Here is a 13181-nt window from a genome sequence, read left to right as displayed (position 1 = left end):
GGGCAGCTGTTAGAATGTCACTCTGAAGTACTATAATTACAGGCACCAATTTGCTTTTACTCAGCAGCAGGTGGTGATAGTATTTCGTAAATGCTGTAACCAAATGATTTCATTCTCAAGGTATTCCCTCTGGAAGGTTTGTAAATTGGGTTTAACCTGCACCAAAAAGCAGTTAGGAATCAGAAATTGAAGTTAACAGCAAGCAGATGTTTATTGTGCTGCTCAGTATCAGCATCCTGATTGAGAGTGGCAGAAGCTACAGAATCTCCCCAGGAGCTGCCTGTTTATTCCTTCCTTCAGTCTTACTGTGAGATTACACTTTTCTTGGCCAAGGAATTTTCATACACCTCCCAGTGCCAGACTCCAGCCTTCACAGTCCTCACAAATTCTTATGCTGTCCTTCAGAAGCTGGACATAAGCAGTCATGTCAAAACAAAGAACAAAACAAGAAACAAACAAATCAAGAAGCAGAAATAATGCTGGTCAAAAGATTTAGACCACAGAAGGCATCAGAATAAAGCATTCAGTGTTTTTCTTGTTATCTAAACTGAGTTCTGTCAGCACACCCAGTCTTACATACTGTAAAAAGCACAGGTCTGAAGTGCCTCCTGTCAAAACAGCAGAAGGCTGAGAGAGGCTTCAAACAGGACAATAACAGGAATGTTAAACTGAAAATAAAATATTTTTTCAGTCAAGGATGCGATGGGAAGATTGCATGACCAGTTTGCTTTCTAAAATGATTGGTGGCTCTGAGATGAGGAGATCATCCTCACCTAACGAAGAGTTCTGCTCAGTGTTCACAAAGTTAGGAATGTTAAATTTTGTAAGACAGTGTAGGTCTTCCTCAAACACTCCACTGCTTCTGGGAACCTCCTGGAAGTGGATATTACTCTCCAGACCTGGACCTTTCTTCTGGCTCTCTTTTGCTTTGTTCATGTGTTCCACTTCATTAATACAGAAATGGAAAAGTGACTGGGATTCTTCAGCTATTTGACGAGAAAAGACCCTCTCAGACTCCAGAGGTCTTCCAAAATCTGCCACAAAGCTGTTCAGGCGAAATCTTTTTTCAGAAGGTTCTGCATTGCTAGGTAGGAAAAAGAAAAATACAGTAAATACAAAAACATAGAACAATTTGAATCCTTGTCAGAAATTTTGGTTTCAGCAACCATTATGATCAGGAAGAAAGGAAGGTTTATCGACCACAGACTTTTAAAGTCAACACTATTATTTTCTGCTGAAGCTATTTTAAGTCTTGATTTCTCATGATAATTTTCCTTGGGAATAAGCTAATGCCATTGTTCTTCAATGGCACTTCTAGTAATCAATACGCTGTAATTGTCACCTCACTGAATAAGCTTAGAAATACTCTCTAGGATTTCCTCTTGACATCAAGTAGTATCAAGTGGTATCAATTTTTTTAATGGCTTCTAAGAACGCATTGAGAAAAATGTTTGCCAGATAAAATCTTTCTGAGGCACAGGCAGCACTGCTGTCACTAAAGGCACAGCTTAAGTGCTTGGTTGTCCAGACATCAAACAGTCTTTTCCACCAACTTCAATCAATGGCATTCAGATTTCCAAATTAGGAGAGTTGGAACTAAAGGTTGCTTTAAAGACTGGCAGTCTTAACAATCCAGGCACATAGCCCAGGAAGGACAGTTTAACATTTTTCATGGGAGTTTTCTATGCAAATCTTAGCTCAAACCAGCCCCAATCTGCAAAGACTTGTGCAGGAGCCATCAACAGCTGGGGGTAAGAAAAGCTCAAGCTAGATGGAAGTTTTACAGATAGTGATACAATCTTTGTCAGGCTGAATTTATATGCTGTCATCACAAAATGCAAACTATTTGCATCTGAAAGGCAGTAGAGGTATTCAGAGGATGAGTAATGAAAACCTAAACATGTTCTCAGAATATAAATTTTGTTAAGAATTGATAAATTATACTGTTTACATCTGAACACATAGCAAATGGCACTGGAGTCGGATAATTGGACACCTAAAAGTGCACCCAGCACCTTTTTCAGAGTTTTTCAGAGAAATACTGTAATTTAATTCCTTCAAGCCTGCAGTAGCAGTAAGTGCTTACATGGTTCTGAAAGCCCCAGATGACACCTTCAGAAATCTACCTCTAAAACCTTCAAGTCCACAGGATACCTACCATTAGTCTTTCAGTCACGGTTAATCTCAAAGATCCCTGCTTCTCAAATGCTAATTTCCTTCCATTACAGGAGAATTTCCTAACAAAATCACTTCCACCAGCCTTCAAATCAAAGCAGGTCTCTAGTTTGTCAAAACTGTATTGGCTCATTCTCATTTCACAGTGAAGCATGTAGAAGAATAATATTTAAACTGATGCAAGACAGACCAGTAGCTAAGTCATAATCTACTGTATACACAGCAGGAGGCAAAGAGGCTGGAATAATTCTGTGGTAGCCTTCAGAACTGGCAACTGACATAGATGTATTTGTAATACAATAAAAAGCACCACTGAATTGAAGTTGCATATGGAGTTTTGCAAATCTGTGCCAAGAGTTTCTATGTGGTATTGTGGCACAGACAGTGCAGGTGGCAAGCACAGAAAGGACAAGCACTATAAGCCAAGGAAGAAGCAGCTGGAGCAGAAAGCTTAAAATGCATCTATGAGAGAAGTACAAGTAGTTTATAGGTGTGGAAGGTGCTTCATAATCCAAAGAGTATAGAGGAGCAAAGGCTGAGTGTACAGAGGGGCACAGAAGACTGGCAGTGGCAACCAAATCTAAGTGGAAAAAGAGAAGATGCAAAGAAATTTTGCAATGCACCAATTTCCCTGGCAGTGTTCAAAGCCAGGCTGGATAAAGTCTTGACCAACCTGCTCTAGCGGGAGGTGTCCCTGCCCAGGGCAGGGAGTTGGGACTAGATGACCTGTAAGGTCCATTCCAATCCCTTAGCATACTGTCATACTATGAATGTTGAGGACATATGATAAAGAAAATCCTGTATTCATCAGCAAGAAACATATGATCTCAAATACAGTGATATTTTTGGATTCTGAAATTCACAAACACAATCTTTGAATTTTGGAGAGGAACATTTTGGTTTTTAAACTAGATGAGAAACTTGCATAGTCTTGCTCATTACAATATGGAGGAATATCTCAGTAGATACCTCTTCAGAACACTCAAAATAAGAAAAGCAGCTTCAGAAATCCCAGTTTTACTGGGGAAGGGAGAACAGCCACCTGGACAATCAAATCCCTTTTGCAATATTTGAGCCAGCAGGACCCTCTGAGTCCCATAAGCTGCCAACAGGAAAGCAGGAAGGTGAATGCCACACGCCTCAAGCAACAGACGTACTGAAAACCACTCAAAATGAGCAATTGCCAGTGACCTAACCCAAGCTCCCTTTTCTGGGAATCTTCCAGCCTACATTGCTGGGTTCTGGTCTGCTGGATTCAGTACCAGCTCTGGAACTGAACTGCCCACTGCAGTTCAGTGCACTGTCAGGGTACAGACCATGTTGCCCAGTACATCCTTCTAACAGGAGCATACGAGTTTGGGACTGACACTTGAGATTCCTCTATAGCTTAAACACCTTTCTCTCAACACTCCCTGAAGTGACTTGGGGTACTTGGAAAACCACGGAAAGGAATAAGTAGCCAATCCTCCAAAATAGCAAGATTTGACATCCTGTCAGGAACTTGTGGGATCCAAACAGAACCTCAGTACCAATCCAGAAGTGCTACCCTGAACCTGAGAAACCTTCACTTTTACTGCAGCTGGTGGTACAAAGTACTTCGAGAGCTGCACAAAGCTCTGAGAGTACATCAGCCAATATTTTGTACAGATAGGTTACATGAACTCTTGCATTTGTTGCACAAAAGTGTTCTTAAGGACATTTGCAAATGCAGAAACAGACAAAGCATAGTATCCTCTCCTAAGTGATGAATGTGAGTATTTTTCAGAAATTTGGAAAGATTCTCAACAGATTATTTTTTTTGCTGCACAGGCTAATGTTCTACACACACTAATATGCAAGCAAACAAAATAGAAATGCAAAAATTTCCATAACAGATTTAATTTCTGCCCTTCCCTGTCCATATCCTGAATCTTCTCATTTGAAAATGTACCCAATTCTGAACGTCTTATACAATTTTGAAAAGTACATCCTATCATGCTCCTTTATATTGAGCCAAGAAAAACATACGACTACAAAAATCAGAGTATTCTACTTTGGATCCATCCATCTGAGCCCAGTTACACTTATCTCTCACATTAATGGTACTTTAAAGAACAGCCAAATAGCCTTACTGAAGTCAGAGACACATCCATCAATCATGATGGCTTTCTCCCAGGACCTAGGACTCCCATTAACATCTCTTTCTAAAGGAGAGCTGCAAGACAGTCCACTGATGAAATGCCAAGATATGAAAAACTCAGTCAAGTATAAAACCAGAAGATGCAGACAAACTAAAACCACAGTCTGCACTGGTTTTACAGGCAAGTGTTCTCCAGTTTTCATATACATGTATCAAAAAATAAGAGGACACAACAGTATTCACTGCACTTAGTGTATTCCTGGGTGATCCATGTTCACTACCACACACATTTGGTTATCAAACATCAAAAAATTGCTCAAATTCAGAAAGGGAAGCAACTCAGCATACAAAGTGAGCAAACACTCAAGCACACAGCTCCCAAACCTGCAGAGAGGTTTAAAGCAAATACAGAAAGGAATAACTGGATTCTCTTCAGGAGCTGAAGAAAAATTATAATAAGATCTAGACTGGAAGTGACTTCTGGAGGTTTGTAGCCTAATGACAAAGGCAAGGCCAACTCTGAATTCAGATCAGCTTATCTGGATGTAGAAGTTAACCAAAGATGGAGGTTTCACAAACTCTCTAGGCAACAGTTTCCAAGAAAATGGACATAAAAAACCAAAAACTGTGGGAGATACCAAGCAGGCCTCTGCCACCTGAGAGTACTTCTATACCAGTGCAAAAACTTTTGACAACTGTTTTCTGTGTTTTATAGTTGACTTTATCATTTCTTCCCCTCTGAAATTACTCACATGGAACACAGACTCAGATACTTAGCTAGTAAGTTCTTTGGGGAAAAGAGGCAACACATCAACACTACCAAGAGCTTTAAATTTATTAAGAGCAAAGTCTGGCTGCTTTGTAAGTCTGTAAAGGATGCAAAAATACCAGCAAGTCAGTTCTGCTAAGCTGAATTCTTCTGCCTCTATTTCCTTCTCACAGAAGCAAAAATTCAGGAGCAGAGAAGAGGCTCATGATATATGTGTTCCCTCTCTAATATGGCCCTGCTCTAGAGATGTGCTGTTACATGAAGTTTCAGAGACAGTCTGCATAGGATTTAACAGCAAAGGGCCTCCAGGAGGCAGAAATAAGCTTCAGGAAGCAATAAGCACTAAAAATTGCCTTTCACAATCAGCTTCTCATCATTGCTACCTGCCTGCAAGTGATCTCATGCTCCAGAGAGGCTTTCTATTTCTACTTTATGGCACATAAGCCTGAGAGGAGATGTGGATTCAGAGGAAGAGGCACTGACAGCCTGTGTGCAGTGCAAAGTGCAGATAAATTGCTGAGGCAAGGTGTGGTCTGCTCATACTTACCAGCCAGAAAGAATAAGAAATAAAGGACTTTCAGAGAACTCTGGTTTTAAATAATTGTTTAAAGAGCTGACCTGCAATTCAGCATGCACTGAAATTTCTCAGCAGAAACTAAGACACTCTGAGACTAGGGGGTTGAGGGAAGATTTTATAAATACTACCAATGTCAACCTTTTGGATTTGAATACACAAACCTGGAAATCTGCCAGACTTCAGCTCCCTTCATTTAACATCTGCAGTGCATTTTATTTGTATATAAGCTGTCAATATTCACCCTTCCACTCCATGATAACTTGAGCCTACCTAGAATGTTCCCATTTATTTGCAGAACAGGAGTCTAAGGGTACCTGTTTGGCAGCCTACACCAACTTCCTTTTAGTGTGAAAATGCTAAGATTATTTGAAATGAAGGTAGACTGCACTGTTTGGTAAGAATAGACTAGAACAAGGCAGTGCTGAGCCAGTACAGCATCAGCACTGTCACTGCTTGTTTGGGGCTGCAGAAGACCAGATGGGCCACTTAGCAGGCTGGATTTGTTATTCCCATTTTCAGACTCACTCTTGATGTGGTGCTCCTGTCTTCGTCAGTAGGGTCAGGACGAAAAACATGAAGATGACAAAAACTGCAAGACCAACCCAAAATCCAATCACAATGGAATCTGTCAGAAAAAAAACCATAAACAAGATGATCAGTATTTTGCCTGCACTTGCAGAAAATTGCTTTCCCCATGCAGCATGGCTGCAATTCCCAAATAGTGTGCAGCTTATTCATGGGTAGCAAAGAGGAAGAATAATCACATTTATCAGTATCTAAACAGAAAGCTTCCACTGAAACTCTCATTTCTAGCTTGAATTTTACAGATATCTAGACAAAGCAGAAAGAAGATAAAAGAGGGAAGACACAATTCTTTCAGTTAGTAAAATAATCCCTCTGTGTTGTCTGGTCCATTTCCAAGCATTGTTTTGGAAACAACTTCAGTTCTAGAACTTGGAAGAGAGGATTATTTGATTTTGAGCAAAATCCTCTGTCTCTGTAGAACTGAACTCCTGCTATTTTAAATTACTTCTGCCACAGACCATTAAGTTTCTGGGTTTTAATGGATTTTTGGCACAACATGTTTAGGAAGAATTAGCTTTCTTTTAGTGGCAAGACAGAGGGTTCTGAAATAAACAGAAGCACAGATAAAACTATTTGCTGCTTCAACAAATACCAATAGCCAACATATAATAATATAAATATTATATAACCAACATATCAATATACCAATAATCAACATGTTTGAATAATTTTTAATTTGGCTTTCCAACTTGAGTACAGAAAACTGCAAATAGACTTGGACAAAAATGTCAAAGCACCAGTTAATCCAAAGGAAAACCAAACATAGAAGTCATTGGGAAGAGCAAGGCTTTTCACCTGTGTGTGCAGAAAATGTACCTACACTTCTCATTTATAACAAAGAGACCATAGAAAATTTGCCAGTCTTACTTAAAACAAATCTATGTCCACTTACTGATTCAGAGTTGAGCTACAGTTGCTCCTGAGGGAAGTTCAAAGTTTCTGAGAACTTGATTTAGAGAAGTTGAAGTGGGACAAACATATTTCCAGGCAACAATCAACCAATTAACATGGACCAAAGTTACAGAGCACCAACACAAATTGACCTGGTCCAGGACCCATCAGCATACAGGTACTTTTACACCTGTCTTTCAGTTAGTTATTTTTTGTTTATGCAAGTATTCAAAACTTCCACTGTCAAAAAAAATTCACATACAAACATGCAAGAGGGAAGTCTTGGTCAGGACAGGAATCCTTTCTGCCCTTACCCTCTTATTACACAGCCACTACCAAACCTCAGAGATCCTCACTGGCTGTAAAGCTGTGTGATGATCTGTCTGGCCCAGTGCAGCAGGTACAGCACAGAACTGCTGAATTTTCCACAGGACTAACTAAAGATATCAAAAAACCAAGGAACAGGCTAATCTGTTGGGTGCTTATCCCCAGCTGTTAATCACACTCCCGCTGTGAAATACCTTCCACACTAAAAGGCAGATGTGGAAACTGGAAATCAACTCAAACCTTTTGCTTTCTCCTTGCAAAGGCAAAATATCTGGTGCAACTTGAGATTCTCTCCCTGCGAAAATACTTTACCACAATCGAGTCACTCCTTAATCCTTTTCTCTGGTAAGCTAAGGAGGTTAAGTTTCAAGTCTGCAATGTTTATTCCATCTCTCCTATGCTTCATCTCCCCCTCTCAACACCCTTTGTAAAATAACTAGATGGTGATTCAAGTATAGGTCTCTGTGACGGGGGGAGGAATTTGTTGTACCCCTTTTTGCTCAAAGCCTACTGGTGTGAGTTTGTTTCTGTCATTCCATGTATTATGTGCCCTAAATTACTTTCAGAATCATTCTACAAGTATAGCCTGTATTCAGTGGTTCAAGATGCACCTAGTGCTTGACCTTTCTACTACTCAATAGCTCATGATTGTCTGCCATCCTGCTGGACTTTGTAGCACCTGAAAATTTCATCTAACAAGAAATACTCCCATTAAAAAGTCTACCACTTAACCATTTGCAACTACTAGTACCAACCAATTAGTCAGAAATGCTTGAATGATATGCAACTGCATCAATAGTCACAATGTGTTACTGTGTGACCAAGATGACTAAAAATATGCACATAAATTATGTTAATCAAGCTGCAAAACCTAACTCAGCAACTAAAGGGAAAAAAAACTAATTAAAAAATATCAAGACTCTAATAAACTATTACTTCTCACAAAAATCACACCTACCAGCATTGTGTGCTGAATTACAAGCCTGTTTTGTGGTTGGTTTGGTGCTCCTCCCCCCAACAGAATCCCAAAATTCACTGAGCCTAAAGCTACATCTTCCTTGCTTTATTGTGCCTCCTGACACACTTCCAGCCCTGTGCTGGGGTTACATTATCTGGATTTGTTTAAAATTCAAGCAGGTGGCCTGAGTTCTCTTCAGTATTTCAGTTAGGTCTCACTCACCTAGTGCAAATTATCCAAACCTACTAACTTCTAACTACTTATTCGAAATGGACACTACATAAAATGACTTTTGTTCAAAACATGCATTATGAGCGACTTGAATTTACAATGCTGACCCATTACAAATAAATTGTAAAAGTATCCCATGACTTTCACAAGTTGTAGTTTCAGCCTTCCTTTTCTTCATAACACAGATTCATAAGAACCTGGCAGCAGTTCCAACTCCCCTGATCATTCCTACCTATTTTACCTCTCTCTAACATTACCAATGTTTTTCTGTTTCAAAGGCATTTCAGAAGGACTGCATTCTTATCTCTGCCAGCCACAAGTACCTCCTGGCTATCTTTGCTATTTACTTTCTAAAGCCTTAATTTACAAAACATCTGGTCCCTGCTTTTCCAGATTTTCTGATTTCCAGTTCCTGCCTTCACTTCTCCTCAGGCAGAACATACTTTTTGCTTTTTTTTTTTTTGGCAGTTGAATATTTGAAAACTCACCATGGCATTTGAATACTTTATCTTCTCCCCACCTCTATATTTATTTTTTTAAGAAATGTATTTTTGTGTATTAGATTGTGTCATCAAGCTTTTTCTTCACAGGCCATTTTGAATAAATTTTTCACTGCATTCAGAAAAGGGATTTCTGAATTCTTTTAGATATATCAAATATTAGGAGCCTCCTCTTGTCTACAATTAATTAAAACAACATTAATCCAAAAGTGACCTCTAACTTTCTCTTGTAGAATTCATCTTTTAGCTCAAAACAATACCCTCTCATTTTGGGTGAAATACCATGTGTATCAAATAAACAAATAATACTAAGAAAAAACTCATACAAGTCTAACTTTAGGAAGGGCCAGTGATGTTTTACAGTGGGTCAAGTGTCACTGCCAGCCTGCACCACCTACAGTGGAGCCCACTCCCCTTCAAGCTCTCCAACATAAGTTACAGACATTCATTCACACCTCCTCTTTGTAAATATTCAGGGTCTCCCTTCATTACAACCCTGGTCTAATCTCCTCTCATCCTTACTCCCCAATTTAGGATTTCAGAGCAGTTCAATGTCTGATCACGTTGTCTCCACATTTCACAACAGTCTCAACTCAGCTGGCAATAGCTAGAGCAAGACACATTCCAAGAACACACCGTGTCAAGAAATATTCCATACACAGCAAAGACACAGACTGTTCCTTTCCTAGATTACAGTCTGCCCTCTGAGAATGCATGCAGCAACACTGAAGGAAACAGAGCCATCTCCAATCTATCAGTTCAAACCAACCAACAAACAAAAACCAAACCTTCCCCCACCCCCAACCAGAAGGGACTTCCCAGGTCACTGATTCAGTACCACTAGTGACATCTTTCATCAAACTCCACCTGAAATGGGTTGTTAATTCTGTCCTGTTCTCCAGGAAGAGCTGCCCAGAACCTTCCTGCTCTAGGAACAGCACAGCCAGACAGGGAAGCTCAGCTGCCACTCTTAGCCTGGCAATCACTGTGATGGCAATCCAAGATCTGAACTGCAGCTAATGCCTTCTGCAATCCAGAGGCAACTATCAAGTATATGCTTTTCTCTCATCACACTCTTTGACACAAGGAGCACAAACGAAGATATGTACATAACACTGCAGCTAATACTGGTAATTGGTAATCTTTGTAATCAGGTTGTAATAGGCCTCTGATTAACCTGAAGAATGAAAGATAAATTAGAGACATGACAAAAGTTCAAATATCTAACATTTGTAAAAATACAGACAGTAATCAGCAGACCCTTTTGGCAAATAAAAAAAAGGTTAAGTACAATTCAGGCTAAAAAGCAAATTCTACTCTATTTTTTTCAGAAGTGTTCATAACTTCAGCAAGTTTCTTATGTCCCTTGCAGAGTCTCCACAAAACCTCCTGGCTGTGCAGAGCCAAGAGAGATCAGCCTTTCTGGGCTGCTGTTTGCCACTGCAGGCACTACTTTTTCCCAGTCTGAATGTTCATCCTGATTGTGACAGTGTGACAGAAAATACGTATCCCACCTTGGACCAGTGCTCCAGCACTGGATAGAGACCCTCCCCCAATACTTTGAAGACTGCTGCTCAAACCCTCTCACACTGTGTCCTGTTCAGAAACAAACAAGATGGTTTGTTTCTCTTTGGCAAAGTGCTTACAAAATACATCAGGTAATTCTGAGTTGATCTCTGTTACTCCCCCACACACACTTTTTGTATTTTTCCCCCCACAAACATCTCCTCTAAAAAAATATATTGTCAAAGCCATGGTTTAGGTATTAGATAAATGTTGGTCCAGATGTATTAGCTTGTCCTAGCTACATTTCCTCCCAATTCTTACTCCTGTTTTTCATCTCTCTGGTCTCTACCCTCCACTTGTTACATCTACTGTAAAACAGCTCTGTTATTAGTAAAGGCTGAATTTAGCACATTCCTCCTATGAAGAAAGTCCCAATGATAAAAGTTTGTTCAGAAGGAGAAAGTTCTTCTTTTATTTTAAACCTTTCAAAAGCCTTCGATTCATTTTCCATGAAGAAAATCAAAAGCACTAAGGCTGTGCACCACTGCCTTTATACCATTAACAGGAACAAGGACAAAGCAACATGGATCATACTGAGTCATCACCAGAAGCAGCAATGACTCCATTTGCTGTTGTAAACTTTTCCTGACAGTCTGATATTCCTCAGTATTGACAAATTTCAACCATAGCAAATAAATCCATGATTCTCTCCTGCACAGGATAAACAGTTGACGAAAGGACACAGAATAATGAACTGTGATAATAATTTATTAAGTGGAGAGATTAAAATTGCAGAAAGAATCCAAAAAATGAGGGGAGAGATATTTTTGTACAATAATCATTCACAAATTAAGAGTAAGAACATTTAGATAGGAAACTCAGCTGCAATAAATTATGTCTCTACTGAACTTACATTTATGAGCCTTCAGGCCTTCAAACGACACTGGTCCATACTCATAGTACTCATAGTCCCAGGTGTAATCAGAGTTAGACAAAGCCTGTTGGGAGGTTCTGTTAGAAATCAGCCTCAAGGCAGACATCTTGCACCTCAATAAATATGTATCTGTGGAAATGAAATATGTTAATAGATACTACATACTTCTAGCACATCTTTTGATTTTATAAAGAATTTCTTATTCATGGGATCACATCCTCATCACTGCTTCCAAAAGGAGCCACTGTCTCATCAGACAAAACAATCACATCTCCTCCCATTCCTTTCCCAGTCTGGGCTGGTAAACCACCAGTTAACACAGAGCTTCTCTTCAGTGGAAAGAAAAAAACCTATTTTCACCTCCACAGAGATGCCTGTAACCATACAAAGTATCAAAACCAGATTCCTCTGATGGAATATAGCTTAAAAATAGTACATACCAAAGACCACCAGCCTCAGCAGCATAGGATGGATGCTGCCATAAAATCTGGGTGGAGAGCAAACCAGACTACCAGGCTCAAAGGGTTATGTTTTCCATATGACCTCCAGCTGGCAGCTGGTTGCCAGGGGTACCCCTGAGGGACTGGCACTGTGATGAAATGGAGTGCACATGCACCGTGTTCACAGATTGTGTGTGGGGCAGGCAAGAGGCTGGAGGGCAGACTGCTGCCCAGAGAGACCAGGAAAAGCTGGAGAAAGGGAACAACAACAGGAACCTTGTGAGGATCACCAGTACAAATGCAGAGTCCTGCATCAGGGAGGGAATGTCCCCATGTGGCAGCACAGGCTGGAGGATGCCTGATGGGGAGCAGCTCTTCAGAGAGGGACTGCAATGAACAACAAGCTGAACATGAGTCAGCCGTGGGCAAAGACCACCAAGTGTGTACTGGGCTGAATTAACAAGAGTGTACTCAGCAGGTCAGAAGTGTTTATTCTTCTCCACTCACCACTGGTATGACCATACCTGGGGTACTGTATCCAGTGAGTATCCCTAATTATAGAAAGACACAAATACACTGGGGCAACTGCAGTGGAAAACCATCAGGATGGTTAGAGAGCCTAAGGGTTTGTTCAGCCTGCAGAAGAGATGGCTCCAGGGAGACCTTAGTGCTGTCTACAGTTAGAGGGTGCAGCAAAAATTATACCAGGCTCTTCTCAGAAGAGCAGAGTAAGAGGACAGCAGGCAATAGTCAAAAATTGGGAAACAGGAAATTCAAATCAGACACAAGGGAAAATTTACCTGATCTAGTCAAACATGCTTTGTGCAGGAGGTTGGACCAGCTGACCACCAGAGGTCCCTTCCAACCTAAATTTCTCTATGCTGATAAACAGGCTCAATATGCCACTATGTAAGGAAAACAAAACAGAAGTGATTTTCCCCCACAGATTAACAAAAACTGCAATGCAACACTAAGCATCATTAAATTATCTTGACAGTTATGTCTGTCATTACCACTGTGCTGCACAAGGGACTTGCATTTTGCAGAGTAACTTTTCCAAAATATGAGACAGTTTTATGCACACCAAAAGAGCACATCTCTGCAGAAAACATCTGCTGCAGCAGTTGGAGGCAGGACATCCAACTTGAAATATACTTTTTTAAAAGAAA

The 13181-nt window shown here is 40.2% G+C and overlaps 1 protein-coding gene across 1 annotated transcript; it reads right to left on the bottom strand.

Moving 5' to 3' along the window:
- Positions 1–516: 516 nt before the first annotated feature.
- On the bottom strand, positions 517–11678 carry MRAP2 (melanocortin 2 receptor accessory protein 2). The gene is made up of 3 exons (XM_009074765.1): positions 11552–11678; positions 6166–6265; positions 517–1084 (listed from the first exon to the last, which is right to left on the bottom strand). Exons 1-3 carry the CDS (start codon positions 11676–11678, stop codon positions 688–690), a joined length of 624 nt encoding a protein of 207 aa, XP_009073013.1. The 3' UTR covers positions 517–687.
- Positions 11679–13181: the final 1503 nt, after the last annotated feature.

The sequence above is a fragment of the Acanthisitta chloris genome, unplaced genomic scaffold (assembly GCF_000695815.1).
Source record: "Acanthisitta chloris isolate BGI_N310 unplaced genomic scaffold, ASM69581v1 scaffold7305, whole genome shotgun sequence".
Lineage (NCBI taxonomy): Eukaryota > Metazoa > Chordata > Aves > Passeriformes > Acanthisittidae > Acanthisitta > Acanthisitta chloris.
Note: the sequence above shows the minus strand (reverse complement) of the source record. Positions and strands in the feature narration are given on the sequence as shown.

Excerpts from the sequence above, each read along its gene's own strand:
- MRAP2 (XM_009074765.1), bottom strand. The coding sequence starts at position 11,678 with ATGTCTGCCTTGAGGCTGATTTCTAACAGAACCTCCCAACAGGCTTTG. Across the intron at positions 6,266-11,551 it reads AGGCCTGAAGGCTCATAAAT|ATTCCATTGTGATTGGATTT; the intron begins GTAAGTTCAGTA and ends TTTTTCTGACAG. Across the intron at positions 1,085-6,165 it reads ACAGGAGCACCACATCAAGA|CAATGCAGAACCTTCTGAAA; the intron begins GTGAGTCTGAAA and ends TTTCCTACCTAG.